Below are 19312 nucleotides of genomic sequence, written 5' to 3' on the forward strand. Positions count from 1 at the left end.
CTCAGGGAAGAACAGCTTCCACTGTTCTTGCTCACCACACAACTGGACAACACACACTTCTCCCAACACAGAAGGCAGTTAAAACAATCAAAGGTGCTGTATTAGCATGTTAGCTTTTCTGGTTAGCCTGTTATTTATTGGTCTCAAAGTAGTAACTGAATCGCTATCACAAGGCGTGCTTATAAACTTCTGCATAAACACCGTAAGTTTCTATTGTGATTCATTTGTAAGTGTAAGGCCTGAACCTGCCAACAGAAAAGTCTGTACAGCAAAATTTGTTAAAAAGTTTTAACAAGATGTTTTCATGCTTACCTATGGCGAGATATATATTGTTATGCAAATCTTGTAACAACTATTATCTAGCAAACCCCAATGTCCTCAAGAGTCTTGGTGATGTCTGTATAGCTTCTTGCAGGCCTAAGCATCTTCCTGCACACACTCATTACAGAAGTGAGTTGTAGCTAGCAATTAAAAACAATGACATTAATATTGAGTTTATGCAAAACAAGCTAAAACAAATTTCCTTCTTTGGCCAGTACAGATGACCTTAGCTGTAAAATTCTTCTGACACAAAAAACAGCTGCTAATCTTAGGGAGATAGGAAAACCTGTTTAACTATGCAGAAATAAATTCTCTTTTCTACTGCCCCATATCATTCCTAGAAGAACTAAGCCTCCACTGAAAACTTAAGGAAAGCTGTTGGCTCAGGTGTTAATGGGTTCCTTAAAATAACACAATCAATTGCTGCTTCACAGTTCAGAGTGAATAGGGAAAGGCAGCAATTTGGCATTCTTGTTAGGTGACACAAAACACGTTAGTTGCTTATTTCAATTTCGTCTTGGTCAGGCTTTTTACTCAGTTCTCAGAATGTGCCTCTGGTCTTCCATATGTGCTGCTTTGGTAATTGAAATATTTTGCTGAAAATTTTTTGAGTAGATAGTTTTTACCACATGAACATTAATATCTTGGTATAGAATAAATCTCATACCAAGATACAAGGATAGCATTATTTTGATTAACATTTATTATACACTTTGGAATTATGCTGCACACTGCTATAATTTACAAGCTACATACAAGGCTGAACCAAGACCCTGAATCCACACACAAAGGATTTTTAAGGTAGATACCCAAATTAGAATGTGCTCTACATCTTCTGTATCATCACCTGAAATTTACCTGCAAAGAAAAAGCAAAGTCAGATTAAAGTATCACCATTAGAGTTATTTTTCCAAGTAATTTTTTTTTTGTAATTATTTTATTAAAAGAAATAGTAAGGAACATTTCAATTTTGCCGTTTAATTGTGAACCATCTAGCCATTATTTCAACGTAGCATTTAACTCCAGCTGAACAGCTTTTTTTTCTTTTTCCTTTAAGCTGATCCATGTTCCACATCACAACAGTTTTGTCTGCTAAATTTAAAACGTGTGCCGTCTGTGGAAATTTTTAAATCCGCCTTAAGCAGCCTGGGTTTTACAATGGACTTCACTTAGTAACTTTCCTAATGACTTCTGTCAAGCAAGAGCATGTGTCTAGTTGTTTTTATCTTCACTTGTTCCAATAGCCTTCTGGACATATGTTCTTATGCATTTGATGCTTCCAAATGTAAATACAACTTTTCAGTTTTGCTTTCCACTCGTTGTCATGGAGGTTCCCCCCGTCAGTATTTTCTAAACACTAAAGCGTTTAGTGACAAGCCATATCCTGAAGTTCATATTGACTCCTATGGCCCAGCAACTTCAAACTAATCCCACCTTGACAAATGCTCATACAGTGATGAAGTCAGTAAGAAAAGTTACCAGGTGAGCTAATAATTTGAGTACTCTGAGACCTACTTACATGCAGGCATTGATGAAACTTCAGCTGTTACAATACTCTTTATTCCCAAATTCGATAGGCCTCCTCTGATTAGTCCACAGGTAAATGCTAAATACTAAAAATAAAGTTGCACTTTAAATAAGCATCAAGGGTGAAGCTTGTTGCTAAAGGTTGAAACTAAGTACTCAAGAACAAGATTTAGCACTTGGATAATATAAAACTATGGTGGTTTTGTTACCGCACAGAGAGACTTTGTCATGTCTCTAACAGACAAAAGCTCTGATACTTGGTACAGTGGAGCTCACAACATAGATTCCTCTTGTTAGAGGCACTATCTTCAGTAACTTTTTTCTATCTCCATTAAGCCTATAGGAACTTCATATCCTTAAAACAATTATTCCCAAGACTTGGCTGAAATTAGCAACTGGCATTAAAGTCAACAAAGGAGGAACAGTCCAAGTCAGCATTCTTGCACTGGCTGCATCTTAGAATACAATGGCCTGCAGGTATTTAGAATTTATGTTGCAAAATATCAATATCTCACCAAGTATCAGAAAAAGAGCCAAGGACTGTAGCCTGCAACTGTGATGACTAAGACTGAAAATTAAGAAACCATAAAATAGAACTGAATGCCCCATTTCTCACATCCCCCTGAACCAAAGTGCTATATCAGAGGTTCTGCAGAGGCACTGATTTTACTTACCTAAACTCAGCATCTACACTCAAAACTATTTTTAATTGGTGGAATATCTTTCTGAATGTTCATATAATCCCAGAAGCTTGTCCTAGGTAACAAATAGCATCTTCCAAATAGGTTTTGGAAATTTTTAAAAGTTTCTGAAAGCACACGCTTTCCAAAGAGAAAAAAAGTTTGTGTGACAGTGACAGATAGTGGCAAACCAGCTCCTACCATCCAGTAACTCAAACATGACAATGCCAAGTTTCACAATGACTATGCCCATTTCCTGAACCGTATATCAAACCCACAGCTCCAAAACAAGGTCCATTTCTAAAAAGCACATTTTTTGGAGACCAAACTTTAGCTGCCCTTTTGAAGAGTTTGTATCCTTTGAATTACAAAATTCAAAGTTACCAATAATAGATCAAGATAATTCAAACTGAACTGGTAGATCCCAAGGGTAAAACTGAAGGGTACCTTTGGTGCATGTTCTAAATACTGCTTTCCTGCAGACATTTGTGTCAAGAGACGAAATTTATTGTCTTGAAGGACATATATACCCTGTTGAAAAAAACCAAAAATTTTAGTTGAATATGCAGTAGCATGTAATTAACATTTTATGTGAAGGGATTTAATTTGTAGATGCAATATAAATGTTCTTAGGTTGAAAAATGAAATTTTATATGAAGACATATGTGATTTAAGTTTAAACCGTATTATTTACTTATACAAAACATCAAAACAAAAGATACTTAATTGTGAGTTTAAACCCCTAAATAATATTATGATCAGTTAATCCTAAAAAAAAAAGTTTATTTACATTCTTCTTGGAAGAGTTTTTCCAGTGCTCAGAAACAATAATTCTGTATTAGAAAGTCTTTGTTAATAAATCAAATACATGCTGATTTTTACACTGAAATTTTAAATCTCATTTGGTAATTCACTATTCTTATTCTCAAATTCAGTGAGAATTACCTTCTTTAATAGCATTACAAGCAACAACGCCCAGCAGATGATCAAATTAAGAGTCTCTTGTTTTCTACACTACAAGTTTGTGCCACAATATGCATTTTAATAAATTAACTATGAATACAGTATAGCTTAATCTACACCTGTAATTTAAATTTCTTTGCTAATGACTGGGCTACTTCAGCATTTTATAACCCCTAGCATTAAATTAAGGCTGCATATACAATTGAGACCTAAGCTCAGTACTGCAGCTTTCTTTGAATTCAAAACCAGATTTCTAAGGCAATTATTCTCTGTTAAAGTTATTACTTGATAATCAGCTCACTGAAAAATAAAACCTATTTTATTTGTCACAATGCTTGTACAAATTATCTTGTTCCTACTTTGATACAACAGGAAAATGGCCATACAAACCCAAAGTCATTCAAAAAGAAAAAGATTTTTTACCCAAGTAAAATGGCTCCTTCAAGTACTTTGATCTTGCTTTGAGAACTGTGGCTGTCAATTTAAGAAAGGACACAGATGCAAGGCAGTGTCACCAACATGCAAATCTGGTTAAGTTTTTCAGTTGTTTCTTATACAAGTATGTTCAGTATTGTGCAACTAAGTGTCTCAACTGCTGAAAACTGTAAATATTCTTCAAAATAAAAACATTACTTCAAGGCAGCCATTCTATTTAAATAGATGTTAAGACAGCAATATCACCTTCTTACACTAGCTTTCTACTAAAATTTATTGGGAGATACATAAAAAGGTTCCTGTTTAAGCGTTAATCAACTGTAACTGTTACTGTCCTGTCAGTTTGTAACTGCAACAGCACACATGAATTCAAAGCATTTAGTCTTTTCAAGCAGAGCAGCGATACAGACATCACAAGCAATTACTAAATTGTATTGTTAAGCTACATGCTAACATGAACTTTAAAAACCTGCTTTTTAAACAGAACAACTACAGAACATTTTGGGCTTCCTACCAGGTAGAATTATTCTAGACCCAAAAAAGCCCCCAAAAATGCACTAGTAACTCAAAACTGTTACTTATTTTCTAAGTTATATCTTATTCTACAACATTTGTACCTGATGATTAGTCCTTAGGTTATCTATTTGTTTTTTGAATACAGTTGTCCAAAAATCTTTGCAAATGAACTTCATAATATCTAATTCATCCTTGAACCTGGCAGTATCTTTTGTAAACCTACAAGATAAGTGAGAAATGTATCAATAACAGAGGTACCCACAGCTTGACCAATCAGAGAAAGAAAGAAGAAAAAAAAAAGGTACTGCTATGCAGCATTATTTTTGGGGCTGTTAACAGAAATTAGTTTTCCAACCATTGTACAGCCTCATTCTAGCATCATTCTGCATTCATCAAGTATTTTTATTTCAGAGAAACACAGTGTTATCTTAATACCGGTAACATGACAGCAAAATAAATAAACACTTTTAATTATGTGATTATTAAGGACAGCCGAAGAACAGAAAGATGCAAGGCACTCCAGTTTTATCTTCAAATACATGTCTAGAGGATGAACAATAAGCTCACACCCACGCTACTGCTTGGAAGGAGTCCTTCAAACATGCAAAAAAAGCTCTGACACAGAGGAACAAACATGTAAAACCTGTTCCTGCTTCTCAAGAAGAGAGCTCGTTCTCTCCCTTATTTCAGAATCCTCTCCTTTTATCCTCCCTGAGGGTATTTTCTCCGGCAGCGAAGCCCAGCTCTGCCCCACGCCAGCCCGAGCTCAGCAGCCCCAGCGCTGCCGCAGGACCCCGGCGGTGCAGCCGGTCACCGTGCGCCCCACCGAGCGCCGGGGGAACGCGGGGGTAACGGGCTCGGGGCCCCGGTTCCGAGTGCGAGTGCTTCAGACAGACGAAAGATGAGTGGCCAATCATAAAATTACGTTTAAGAAGGAAATAATGAAAAGTATCAGAAGCAGGAAGCATGCCAAAGCATGTATATAAAAAGCGGAGTTAAAAAGGGGTTGAAATGCAGCCGCATACCACGGCCCCGCGGTCGGGGCGGCAACCCCCGGGCAAACAGGCTCCAACCCGGCCCGGGGTTTCAAACCCAGCGCCCCGCAAGAGCCGCCAGCAGGCCGGAGGGGCGCGCCCGCAGCACAGTGCTCCCCGCTGCCGGCCCGGGCAGGAGGGGGCGGGGGGCCCCGGGCAGCCCCTCGGGAAACCCCCCGCGGACGAGCAAACCCCCGTCCGCGGGCCCTCACCTCTCGATGAGCCCCTGCCCGACGCGGAAGCCCATGCTCTCCAGCTTGGTGGTGCAGCGGCCGTTCTCCTGCAAGACACACAAGGCGCGGTGTCAGCCCCGGCCGCTGCCGGGCGGCCCCCAGGGCGGCCCCGGCCCCGCTCACCCCTTCGCCCTGCTCGGCGGCGCGGTACAGCCCCGCCACCATCTCGTTGTGCAGCAGCAGGAACAGCGCCTCGTCCGCCATCTCCGCTCCGCAGCGGGGCTCCCTGCCCGGCGCCGCCGCAACCGGCAGCGACCGCCGGGACCCGCCGCGCCGCCCCTTCCGGCGGGCTGGGCCGTCACCCACTGGCGCTGCCGGCCGGGGCGGAGCGGGGCGGCACGACACGGCACGACACGGCACGGCACGTGCTCCCCGGCGCTCGCCGCTCCCCCACCGGCCGAAGCCTCCCCGGGCCGGCAAAGGGCCTTCCGCGTTCCCAGTCTCGCCGCCGCAGGGATGCACAAAGCCAGTGTCCCGAGGGTGGCCGGAGCTGGGGGGCTGCCCCCCGTACGGTGACAGCCGGCAGGGAAGCTCCCCAGGACTCCTCTTGGAGGTCTGGAAAGCGGGCGTTCCTCACTTTGGCGCACACGCAAAGAAAGATGAGCGCGCCCATCACCCGCCATCACATCGGTTACATAGTGTTCGAGTTACACAGCCTCATCAGGGTCCTAAGAAACCATTTACATATTCAGGGTCTTTCCTGGGGTCCTCGTACATACACTACCATATGCTAATACACCCTATGCACATGCCGTGAAATAAGCCGGTGGGTCTTCTGGGGGTCTCCACCAGCGATCCAATGCCTTCCATCACCATGTCCTCTAGCTGGCCTCAGGACCAACACATGCCCACGGGAGGCTTCTAGGGAGCCGTGCAGCCTTGGGCCGGTTAGTCCTGATTTGTAGCCTTGTTATCTCTTAAGAACAGGCCTCGACTCTCCTATTTATCACTTGCCTACCTTCGGGCTTCCTTTTGTTTTTGTCACCATAGGAGGCCACAGCTGCACACTCCCAAAAATTATGTTGGCCTATTAGATCTCCTAACAAAAGGTTAGTAAAGCAATAATACGGTATTCTAGGCTACACCCCCGGCCCGCCTCGCTGGGGACACTGCGGAGGAGCGGTGGGTTTTGCGGCTTCCAGAACGTGACTCGTCCCGCCGCCTGCCATGTCCCGCCGCCCTCAAGCGGCGGCGCCCGCGGGCCCAGCCCAGCCTGTGCGCAGGAACGGCCCCGGCTGCCTGCGGGGGACCTGCGCAGTTGGCGTCCTCACCACCCCCAGGCGTCAAGAATAACGGCCGCTAACGGAGTTTTAGCAGCCGCTAAATGGCGAGGCCCGAACCGCCGCGACACCGGGTAACTGGCGGGAGGGCAGAGACCCAGCGGGGCCACCGCCCGGCCACGGCCTGCACGCCACGGCGCAGAGCGCCGGCCCTCAACAACATCCCCGCCTATTGGATCGCCGGACACGGCGGCCTCTAGAGTGAAGCGGTGATTGGCCCCTGCCTGAGCCGACTGCGTGCGGGCTCATCAGCCCCGCAGAAAGCCGGAAAGTAGGACGCGTTCCGGGTGGGCGGGGATAAACGTCCTCGAAGTGGCTTTCTGATTGGGCTGCGGGAAAAAGGCGCATGAGATCTCGTTAGCTCGGAGTGATTGTCACTCCGGAGGCCCCTTTGGTGATTCGTGGAGTCGGCAGGGGAGCCTTCCGCTAATTGGTCTTTCGGGATGCCAATCTGCCTTTGGGCTCTGTGATTGGTCAACGGCTTCGGCGGTCCTTTCCCGTGGGGCGTGCCCTTTCCTCTTTTGCCCGATTATTGGCGGTCGGAGGGGGCTGTTGAAGAGCCATTGGTTGTGCCGGGCCGGCCCGCGGCTGCTGGAGCGCGGTGCCGCCAGGCGGGACGCGTGGGCGGGGCCTCTCCCCCTCCCGCTCCTCGTTACCCAGCAGTGCCTTGCGCTGGGCCCCGGCTAGGCCGCGCGGCAGGCGGGATGGCGGTGGCGGTGCGCGCGCTGCAGGAGCAGCTGGAGAAAGCCAAGGAGAGCCTCAAGCACGTGGACGAGAACATCCGCAAGCTCACCGGGCGGGACCCCAACGATGTGAGGTGAGTCGGGGGGGGGCCGCCGGCGGGAGCAGCGGGCCACCGGGGGGACGAGGGGGGGGGATGAGGAAGGGCCGGGGCGGGGGGGGGGTGGCGCGCCCCGCGCTGTTGTCCCGGTGTGAGGGGGGGTGCTGCGTGGTGGGGCCGAGGGGCGGGCGGCGGGGAGCTGTCTGCAGGCCGCCGCGCCCTTCGCCGGGCCGTCCCCGCTGCCCTGGCGCAGCGCTGGGGGGGGGGGGGGGGGCAGGGCCGTGGGGTGGGGGAGGGGATGGTCGTGGCAGCGGGTACCTCCGGCCGGGCTTCCTGCAACGGCGGGGGTGGGGCAGGCACCTCTAATAGCGCCCGCTGTCTCTTGCAGGCCCCCTCAAAACAGACTGTTAGCCATCACAGGCCCTGGTGGAGGTAGAGGGCGCGGGAGCTTACTGCTGAGGTAAGGGGCTGCGGGACAGCGGGGCTTCTCCCACCCTTTGCCCCAGCATCGGGCTGCGCTCCTTCCGCTGCGGGGGTTGTGTGCCCTGGCTGATCCCGCTGCTTATTGTACTGCTGTTCCAGTAAGTCTGCGCTGAAGCTGAGCTACAGGGCACTTGGGGTTTTATGTCACCGTCTCAAATTTAAAGGATTTTCTTATTCTGAGTTATAACAAATTTAAACCGGTGGTTTTCCCTAACTCTGTCAACTATGTGCCTGAAAAACAAGGGGGAAGCATCAAAGTTAAGGGAGGTGTAATGTGGTGCCTAGGCCCTTGTCTCTTTGAAATTGTTCAAAATCGGTCTCTCAGTAACTAAGACACTGGTACCTATTCCAGGAAGAATAGAAAGAGTCAAAGTCGACGGAAATTTTCAAGCACATGTAACTAAAGCCACCAGTGCTTCATTGTGAGTCATCATGTCATCGCCCCCCTCCCCCCTGCCCCGTAGAATGAAAAGGCCAATTTTTGTTCAGTGGTTCTTAATGGAGTATGTGGTGGATTTTTTGTTGAATCTCAGTATTTAACTGCTGGCTAAGGTTTAATACATATTGAAAATTATTGCAAATGTGAACATAATGGGGCTCCTTGGTTTAGTGCAGCTGCTTAATTAAATAAGTACAGAAATTCATGTTTAGGTTAATTGTTCCATAAGCAGTACATTTAAATGCTTTATTGCAGTAGTTACAGTAAATGAAGATAGGGCTGAGTAACATTTATTGTTACACTGTGACTACAAAGCCAAAATTCAGTTTGATTGTGCAGGCTTAAGGTAGACCTGGGGTTAGCCTAACTTGTTCTGAGATCACAAGTGTTTTCTTTTTAGGCGTGGATTCTCGGATAGTGGAGGAGGACCCCCAGCCAAACAGAGGGATCTTGAAGGGGCAGCCAGTAGGTAGGTGCAAAAACTGCTGCAGACAACTTGCTTTATCAGAGTGAGAATTTATAATGGTAAATTTAAAATACTTAGGTTCAATAACTGTTAATATCTGATGATTTTCACAGTCTTCTTCAGAGATTACGTATTCAAGGCTTCTTAGAAATATATTTGGATGGTGGCAATTGACTGTGGTGAAATTTTTTTTGTACCTTATAGTAATATAAAGATTGTAGCAGTAATATAAAGATTGTAGCAATAATGTAAAGATACAGCAGTACAAAGATTCTTGGCATTTTCTGTTGGTGTACAGTCTGCTGTATTATAATCTGCTTAGTAGCCCAGATTTGTTTTACAGTAGACACAAATTGAATTATGACTGAGATCTCCTGTTCAATAAATCAAATTTGTATAGCGTGACAATAGACTCTGATTTTGAGCTTCCACATCTGGATGCAGGTCTGTCAGATGTGACTGACTATAGTGAGCTTCACTCTGTGGTCACTTAGGTGCAATGGTAGTTCTCAACTAAAGCAAGGCTTGCTTTTGAATTTTTGAGTTAATGCAAAATTAAGACTGTGAAACAGCTTTGCCAGGAGTAAAGTGCTGTGCCACAAAGCTGAGAGTGAAAGCTGAAGAAAAATTTAATTCCCTGCTTAGTAGTTTAAAGCCTCAGTTCATCCAAGTTCTCAGGTCTGAAGTTCTCTGCCCCTCCTCACCTGTTTTCTAGGTATTTGGCTAGGTAACTTAAATAGCAGTTCCCATTTGAAAAATCATACCACCCTTTATATCATGATGCATTAAAATCTGTCTAGTGATCCTCTATACCAGTAGCCATTTCAGAGATTTGGAAAAAGAGAATTCAAACATTAAAAGCAAGAATTAAATTCCAAAGATATTCCAAAAATTCAAATGTGGTAGTAATGTGGGCTCTTTACTATGCAAGTGGTATTAAATCTTAAAACTGTCTTTTCTCACTGATTTTTGTTGTTGTTTTTTTACTAACAGTAGGTTCTGTCTGTAAAACACTACTTACTGGTCATTGGAACAGTGGGGAGTTGTTCAACAGCTAGAATTGTGGATTCTTCTGCACTAGATATGCTGACTTGTATTTTTCCCGTGTTAGAACAGATGATGTCCTAAATATATGTTCTCTAGTGACCTCTAATGCTTTCCTCAGGCTGGGTGGCGAACGTCGGACAAGAAGAGAATCACGCCAAGAAAGCGACGCAGAGGATGATGATATTAAAAAGGTAATACATGATAAATGGAGCTGTGCAGGAGGAAACTTCCTTATCTGGAACATGAACAAAGTAGTTTGTTTTAATTTGTTGCAGCCAGCGTTGCCATCTTCTGTTGTTGCTACCTCCAAAGAGCGAACACGTCGAGACCTTATACAAGATCAAAATATGGACGAGAAAGGAAAACAAAGGTATGCAGAAGTGTCTTTTAAGCACTAATGTGGTACTTCTGAGTGCCAGTATAGGAAGTAGCTTTAGATTTAAAAAGCATTATACGCATGCTATCACGTGTCAAAGGTGATGCCGAAGAAGTACCGTAATGGTATAAAATAGATTTCTAAAAATACTCTCAAAACACTTAACATGATGTGAAAAATGCAGTGTTACTGCTGTAAACTGACGGGTTCTACTTCTCAGGCCACCTACAGGAACAGGTTTGCTAGTGCTGTTGTAATTGATCGTCTTTGAGTAAGACAGAAATATATATAGCTTCTCTGGTTACTGAACATTTTGGACCATTACAACTGTCTTGGCACTTCATTTATTTTATTGGTTGAAGGAGGCTTTTGGGTGTGAGTTTCCTGCTTCCCCCCCTTTTGTTTTTTTTAAACATTAAATTTTAGTTCCATCATGTGGTTCTTTTCTCTTATTACATTCAGACTTGTTAATGTGTGTACAATCTGACCTTTCTTTTGGCGGCTTCTTTTCAGAGATGACCTGTGTATATTTCCTTTTTCCTGTATTCTATTTGTGTCAGGGTAGCCCATAGAAATTCTTGCTGAAATGCAGTTCTATGGGGAAGAGGTATTGGAAATGCAAATTTGCAACTCTGTCCAACCTCTTGGACTCCATCCACTTCAGCCTGCAGCTCACCTGGTGCACTAATAACCCATACATCAAATAAATAGAAGAATGAGAGCTGGGATAAGGAACTATAGAGAGCTTCTCTGATAAGGACCGCAGATCAGTTAGCACAGAAAAGGCACTTCACTCGCTTCTTTTACAGTTACAAGACTACTGTTGCTTCCATCACCAGTTTCCCACTGCTTTCCTCACAGAAAGACTTCCAAAATTCTTAGTGGACTTAAGGCACTAAAAGTTTGTTTCCTCAGAATTGTAGTTACACTGTTTTCCATCAGTAGTCTTCTGGGGAGATGAGGTGAGAAAACTAGTATTGATCTCTGTATGACTGGTGGTGGAACGAGACTATTTTAAGAGGACAGCATCTATTGAACCCTTGCTCACTGTCTTCTGGGATGTCATTCGTATACAAATACACTTTGAATAATCTCTAGCTCCCAATTCTTCGTTTATTCCTGCTTCTGTTCCTTAATATACAAGTACCTTTACCTTTCCATGTCAGGTTTGTGTCACCATAGTGTAGTGGTACCGAGTTAACAGAGTAGTGTTTCCTTTTTCTCTTAATTGGGTGAAAGTTCAAGGCGAATAAGGGAGTCTGCCTTTTGCTGTAAAGCCTTGATTTAGGATAAAATGGAAAGAAAGAAAAAGTGAAATTCAATAAATTAGTTCTTGTTCAGAAGAAGGGAATTACTTGAAGAATTTGACTTTATTTAGGATTTCTCAAAACGATGCTTAATTGGATGAGAGCAGTTCTGGTTTCATCCCACCGTGCAGCATCTCATTGTAGAAGATACCGTCAGGCAAACTGTGACAGATGAGCTTTCAGTCCCCTGTGGTTCCATTTCTCCTTAATCCTCTGGGTGGGTGGGGGGGTACGTTTTTCAGAAAGCCCAATGACCTTCCAGTTCACTGCTTTATTGACAGCTCACACTGTATTGACTCAACTTTTTCTTCAGTACTTTCTGCTTTTGGATGTTTGGGTTTTTTGGGGTTTTTTTTAGTATTTCCTTAGTGTCATTATTTCCAGATGTAAAATGCACAGGCTTCCAATTTTTCCCATGCTAACTGTGCTGTGTTACGGATAAGAGCTGTGTCTTGCTCTTCAGGAAAATATGATATGATACGTGTAAATTATATCTTTGACTACTGTTGGCACAGCCAATACGTGTTCTATCGCTATGGCCTTTAGCAATACTCGAGCCTTTAAAAATAAACACTGAGGTGGAAGGTTTCTCTGATGGTTTATGCAAATAAAAATCTTGGTACTTGAACTGAATCTTAAACTTCTTTTTGTTTTTATCCAGGAATCGACGTATATTTGGCTTGTTGATGGGCACTCTTCAGAAATTTAAACAGGAGTCCACGGTTGCTACTGAGAGGGTACTTATTTTGGTTTTATCAGACTGTAAACAATAAAGTAAAGCTGTGTGGTTAAGCTGATTCAAATAGGAATAAAAATTCTCCACAGTGTAGGTTGCAGGTGCAATGGATTAGTAAGAGTGCATGTAGGTTTTTGTTTCGTTTGGTTTAGTGGAATTGGAATGGGAGGCAGGAAGGGGACTCCCAACAGTTCCATGACTCTAAAGCACTGTTTATGACCATTGCAGAAGTGAAAAGGCGATGTTTTGTTGGTTGTGGGCTTTTTTTTATTGCTATACATTTTTAAAACATATAAAATACAAAATAGATCCTTTTTTCTTGTTTACATTATTTGGGGATCATTTCAAAGTAAATGGAATTTAATCAGATAACTATTCAGCAGGTCATAGGTTACTTCCGTAAATAATAGTGATTCAGTGTTGCTAAAGCAGTGCCCACCCTGATGCGTTCCAGATTTTTAAAATTATAACCAAGTATACAGAAATGTGTGGTTGTATTGTGCTGTCTGACTACGAATGGCTTTTCCCTCCCTGTATAGATAACAAGAATTCCTGTTTTTAAGAGGAGATGTGGTTGTACTGAAGTGAAGGCTTTGCATAGCTTAGTGGTAACTTCAAAAAACTTATATATAGGATGGTGGTAACTTTATTCCTAGTACTCCTTTTAAATTGTGCGGGGTATGCTCTTTGTTTACTGTTGCCCTAAATGGGTAATTCAGTTAATGCTAATAACCTTTAGCTCAAAAACACTGTTTGAAAGTTCTACTTTCAGCAGTCTGGTGGAAACAGAAACCAAGTCTTTAAACTTAAAATCTTTTCTGTGTAGTGTTAGCATAGCTGGCTTGCAGTGTTGATATTGATTACTTTCAGATCCTGTATTTAGGTATTCTGCTGTTTAACTTCTCATGTAGGTCATGAGAAAGGACCAAAGTTCTTTGCTGCCTGGCTGCCTTTAGAACAAGAAACTATTGATTAGGATGCTTTAGTAACATGGAGTCCTTGTCTAATCTGTAGTAGTATGTGTTTGCATCAAGAGACTTCGAGGAGTTACTGCTCTTTGCAGCATTTTTCTGAAAATTTGTGTAGGCATTGTTCTTTTCTTACTTAAGAACTTGCTATAAATCAAAGTAGAGGCCTGAAGAGTTTTATGACGCAGCTATTTTGTTGTCCAGGCACTAAAATGTACTTTTTTTTTTATTAGACAGCTGTTGTACAATCTGAGCATATGGCTGTCTAGGACATAGAAACAGGACATTCCTGGATTGTAGTAATATATCTAATTAGCAATGAATATACTGGAAGTATTCACAATGTAAATTTTGTTGGTCACAAACACCAGTCTGCAGTCCTTCATTTGTTTCTGGGGGAGTTGACTTTGTTTTCCTCAGTGGAATAACAGAAATTTATTTTTTTTTATGCTGTTGGGGAAAAAACTTGTTGAAGCTTGTCTTGAAAATTAAAATCAAAACTGAATGACAGAAAAGCAGGTAGAAATCCACAGGGGCCCACAATTTTATAGTTCAACCACAAAAAATTAGGTGCCAGCCAGCAATGACTCTCTTCTATTACCTGTAATCTAGGAAATATTTCTTAGTGTGTTCTTAGGATTGTCTTTAATGGTATAAATAATTCAAAAATTTAAGTGAACCAAACTAGAACACTTTCTTGATTTAGAAAGAAATATTTAAGATAAATCTTTATTTATTTTAGCAAAAGAGACGACAAGAAATTGAACAAAAACTTGAAGTGCAGGCAGAGGAAGAAAGAAAGCAAGTTGAAAATGAAAGGCGAGAACTGTTTGAGGAAAGACGTGCTAAACAGACGGAGCTGCGGTTACTGGAGCAAAAGGTTGAGCTTGCTCAGTTGGTGAGTTTTAATTTTGCTCTTCATCTTTTTCTTGTTTAAACTATTCTGCTGTATCTTAGGGTTATTTTCTTTCATTACTCAGCAAGAAGAATGGAATGAACATAATGCTAAAATAATTAAATACATAAGAACAAAGACGAAACCCCACTTATTCTACATACCTGGCAGAATGTGTCCTGCTACGCAGAAGCTGATGGAAGAGTCACAGAAAAAGATGAATGGTAAGTGGTCTTTTTGATACTAGAGCCCTTGTTCTTGCCTCCCTTTGTTTGCTGTACAGATTTCTTTTTAAGTGTCTTTGCTTAAATACATGATTTTCATGGTTAGAACAAAATGTATGTTCTTGCATGGGTGTTCATCATAAGTGAACATTACTCTTTCAGTGACTTATTTTTATGTTGGATGTGCTTTGGTTCTCTTACAAGAAGTCAAAAGAGGTCTATACATAATTTGAGGTATGTGTTTAAAACATAGTCCTTAACATTAGCTTTAGTTACCAGACGTATGCCAGTGCAGCAGCTTAGTTTTTGAAAAGGCAGATTCTATGGATTGAAGACCCAAGGAAATGCAGGTTTTTACAAGGGATTTGAGAAGCATTTTCTTAAGCACAGCACTAGAACTTTATGATGACTTCTTTTTTTTCACCTTAATGTGTGTTCATTTCTGTTTCGCAGGATGACTATATTTTTCTTTTGGAAAACAATGTAAAATACTCCGGTTGATGGTAGACCTACTGTTCTTTCTTTATTGAAATGAGAATGTGTTGGGTTTTTTTTCTTAAGGAACTCTTCTACATTGTGTGGGGTTGGGGGATAAGAGAAACTAGCTCACCTGTCTGAATAGCTTATGTTATTTAAGCTTTCTTAATACCTAACGAGCTTTTTGCTGATCCTTACTGTCTTTTGTTTACCTTAGGTAGTATAACCTTGTTAATATATAAATACCAGGAAATTAAGGTATTATATTGATATACTGTTGGTTGGATTGATTTTGATGAAGTCAAAACCTCTTTTTGTTAGCTTAGATTTAGGGCTTTACTGTTCTGATACTCAGCTGAGCTGACTATCCCCTTTGCTTTGTTTTCTTAAGGTAACTAGCAGTCTTTTCCATTACGCATGAATGGCTTGCTACTTCAGAATGAATAAGGATGCAGTATTTATAAGTTAAAACAGTTTGATAACTTATTAGTTCATAGTTAAGGGGAAAATAGACTTCAGTGTCTGTAGATTATCTGAAACTATTATTTATGCATTTATTCCCCAGCACTCTTTGAAAGCAGGCGAAATGAATTTGCAGAGCAGATTAACAAAATGGAGGCCAGGCCCAGAAGACAATCTGTGAAGGAAAAAGAACAGAAGGAAGAACAGAATGAAGAAAAGAAGGAAGAACAGAACAAGGAGCAGGAAGAGGGTAAGGTGGCTCAGCAGGTGGAAGAGATGGAGACAGGTAATCAGCACAATGATGTAGAAATGGAGGAGGTAGGGGAGGAAAAGGGAAAAACAGGTTCAGGGCATAGTGATGCAGAGAAAGAACAGGAAGAGGATGAACAGAAACATGAAATGGAGATTAAAGTAGAAGAGACTACCGAGGTGAGGGAGAATGACAAGCAACAGGATGGTCAGCATGAAGAGGTCACAGCTGTAAAAGAGGAAAGTGAAAATGTTCAGCCACTGGATAATGAGCAGGATGTGGCTGAAATGAATGAGGCAGATAGCGTAGACCCTATAGAAAATGAAAATGGCAAAGAAGTGGAACCAGAAACAGAGTGTAATGCTCAGCCAGAAAAAGTGTGCAGTGTTCCTTCTCCCGAGAAGGAGAAAGGTATCAAACCAGACATTGAAGCTGAACCTGAAGAAAAACAGGAGAAGGCACCTGAAGCTCAGCCAGAACCTGCGGCTGAGGCTCTATCTCGGCTGCAGTCTGTGCCACTGCCACAGTCACCTCAGTTGTCTCAGTCCACTCAGGATACAGAGCCCCAGACAGACAAGGATGAAAATGCTGTGGTGTCTGTAAAGGTGGTTGAGGCACAGACTGAGCAGAGTCAGACACCAAGTGCAGAAACTAAGAGTAAGACTAGGAGTAGAAGCAGGGGTAGGGCAGGGAACAAAACTGGTAAGAGTCATAGCCATAGTAGCAGCAGCAGTAGTAGCAGTAGTACTTCAAGCAGTACTAGTAGCGGAAGTAGTTCCAGCACTGGCAGCAGTAGCAGTCGGAGTAGTTCCACCACCAGCAGCACTACAAGTGGAACTACTAGCAGGGACAGTAGTAGCAGTAGCTCTAGCAGTAGTGAAAGTAGAAGTCGAAGCCGAGGAAGAGGGCATAACAGAGATAGAAAACGCAGAAGGAGCACAGACAGGAAGCGAAGGGATGCTTCAGGAGTAGATAGAAGTCACAAGTCCTCAAAAGGTGGGAGTAGAGATGCCAAAAGCTCAAAGGATAAAAGTTCAAGATCTGACAGAAAGAGGTCTATATCAGAAAGTAGTCGGTCAGGCAAGAGAACTTCACGGAGTGAAAGAGACCGTAAATCAGACAGGAAAGACAAAAGGCGTTAACAGAAGAGACCAAGCTTCTTTAGCCTAATCTTTGCAGCAGAAGATTATTTGAGTGAAAGGATTCCTTGTAAGGAGGAGAAGGCTGCCTTAAGAATTGCATGCTGTAAAAAATCTTTTGGAAAAATGCAGACTGTTTACCAGGCGTTCTTGTACTTTTTACATAATTTTGTAAAAGGTTACTTACCAAAATTATGTGAAGTTCCTGAAAATGTAAAAATAAAAGATTAACACTCCTTTGCATCTTTTTTTAAATACCCTGTACTCATTAAGATCCTCTGTATATTTTAATAGGTAAACCTTTAAGTAGGCGTGATCACTTCTTCTGTATCATACGTATTTTTTTTTAGAAATAAATGTGCATTTTAAATAAATTGTTTGAGATGTCCTGTTGACAATTAAATTCCTCTTATAGATCATATGTAGGGAGGCAGTGTTGCAGGAAATGTGAAATTTTGCTTTTCCTCTCTATTCCTTGTAAGAATGGGAATCTTAAGACCCAGAAAAGGGAGTAGTCTCCAGTGCTGGGTAGGAAGGGAAAGTAATTGATTTGAATCTATAATTCCTTGTTTTCTTCTGTAATCACAAGCTCTTACTCAATTCTATCTTCCAGTTTTATAAAACTTTTTCCTATCCCTAGGCAAGCAATGATTAAATAGGAATGTTAACACTGGCCAAGACAGTTCAAGTCAGTCTGGAATACCACTCTTACCTGCCTTCTGCGGGTGCTTTGGTAGTATTAACATCTGTGTTCTGGAGACAGTTAATCTGTTCAATGATGTTCCTTGTTTTGATGGCCAGTGGAGAAAGACTTCAGCTTGCTTCTCTACCAGGATTCTTTTTATTTTAGTAGCAGACTAATCTTTGATCCCTTCATACCACTAGGGATAATTAAATAGCAGTGTTGGAGTTACCTGGGACTACCTAATACTAATGTTGTGTGCGTGCAAGAATGCTTTCTGAATGTATTTAATACAACTTAAAGTGGTATGGTGTTATCTATGAAGGTGAATTCTGTTTTTATATAATTTTGTATGGAAAACAATAACATCTGTCGCTCTGTTCTGTACATGTGCAAATAAATGTGGCTTTGTAGACTACTCTCTCGATGCCTATGATGTTTTCTATAACACAGGTGTATTACCTTAGCCTTTCTACCTTTAAAGCATGAATCATAATTGCAGGTGACTGTACCTCAGAAGCTCTGTATCCAATGTTGTTCTTACAGGCTTTAATTAATGCCTATTAACTGAATCTGAAACACTGCTGGAATCTGTCGTTTTGGCAGGAAGAGAATTGTCATATCTCATAAGCCAAATCGTAGACCAGGAAGTCCTAGAAATATTTTTGGAATGGAAGTGACATGTGAGCTTATTTTAGTGTATGAAATGCCATATGTACCCTTTTTTTTTTCTGGAACAGAAAGCAGACTTTTGCAAAGTTCTAGTTCAGGAGTGTGTTGATTTGGGGGATTTTCATCTGAACGCAAGAGCAGTGACAGACTTCTGTGTTCTGAAGTGCTGAACTTCCTGTCTTACAGAAATGTATGTCTGGCAAGGGATGAAGTAGAATGTTCTTTCAGTACAAATGGACGCAGTGGGCAAGCTCCTCAGGCTTCCCCCTTCTCAACAAGTTTGATACTTCATTCTGATTCTTCAGTCCACTTGCTACTTCAGTATCCTATCTGCTTCTGCTTCTCTACAGCTGAGAATCATTTTTAGTTCATGTCAGTAGTCTCCAACTGTATTTCCTTGCCTTCAGAGGAATGCGGTGATTTAATGTGCCTTATTTTTTGAAGGTCAAGCAAAAGTTCAAATGTCTTATTGAAGTTGTTAAAAACGGCCAGAACAAACTTTTATACTGAGTAGCTGAGTAAACGTTACTGTTTTGCATGTTTTAACTAATTTCACATTTCAAATTGCCTTTGGAGGCCATTATAATTTTGTTGATTAATTACATACTTGGTTTTTTCCCCTAAAATGGAATATTCTGAAGGTTTCTTGCGTTGAGCTTGAGTGATTCACTGCTATAGTGTATTTGCTGTATGGGCTTTCATGGCTGATGCTGTAGTCGTTATGCAAAGCTAGAGAAGCAGGCTGCTAGTCAGAAGCCAGCTGTTTCAGAGGAGCTGATTAACAGGGTTTATAAAGACAGTGTGGTGGGTCCTGGTAGCCCAACTAGGGATTGGGTTGATTACATTGTTTCAGGTATATACAAGCAGGGTTGTTATTTTTATACAAGGTGAAAACCAACGTTTGTTGCCAAGAGTGGAG

The 19312-nt window shown here is 42.2% G+C and overlaps 2 protein-coding genes across 3 annotated transcripts; one reads left to right on the top strand and one right to left on the bottom strand.

The window, feature by feature from the left end:
• Positions 1 to 74: 74 nt before the first annotated feature.
• TRAPPC6B (trafficking protein particle complex 6B) lies at positions 75 to 6041 on the bottom strand. Of its 2 annotated transcripts, XM_037393385.1 has the most exons (7): positions 5833 to 6006; positions 5689 to 5756; positions 4544 to 4661; positions 2976 to 3059; positions 1841 to 1934; positions 1131 to 1179; positions 75 to 461 (listed from the first exon to the last, which is right to left on the bottom strand). In XM_037393385.1, the coding sequence occupies exons 1-6, from the start codon at positions 5911 to 5913 to the stop codon at positions 1148 to 1150; spliced, it is 477 nt and encodes a 158-aa protein (XP_037249282.1). In that variant the 5' UTR covers positions 5914 to 6006; the 3' UTR covers positions 75 to 461; positions 1131 to 1147. The 2 variants fall into 2 exon arrangements, with proteins under 2 accessions (XP_037249282.1, XP_037249281.1); XM_037393384.1 differs by having other exon boundaries at positions 106 to 1179; positions 5833 to 6041.
• A 1533-nt stretch (positions 6042 to 7574) lies between these two features.
• Positions 7575 to 18139, top strand: PNN (pinin, desmosome associated protein). Its single transcript, XM_037393381.1, has 9 exons — positions 7575 to 7806; positions 8159 to 8230; positions 9093 to 9161; positions 10324 to 10396; positions 10481 to 10575; positions 12550 to 12625; positions 14335 to 14490; positions 14573 to 14711; positions 15754 to 18139. Exons 1-9 carry the CDS (start codon positions 7694 to 7696, stop codon positions 17040 to 17042), a joined length of 2082 nt encoding a protein of 693 aa, XP_037249278.1. The 5' UTR covers positions 7575 to 7693; the 3' UTR covers positions 17043 to 18139.
• Positions 18140 to 19312: the final 1173 nt, after the last annotated feature.

Source organism: Falco rusticolus, chromosome 7, assembly GCF_015220075.1.
Source record: "Falco rusticolus isolate bFalRus1 chromosome 7, bFalRus1.pri, whole genome shotgun sequence".
Classification (NCBI taxonomy): domain Eukaryota; kingdom Metazoa; phylum Chordata; class Aves; order Falconiformes; family Falconidae; genus Falco; species Falco rusticolus.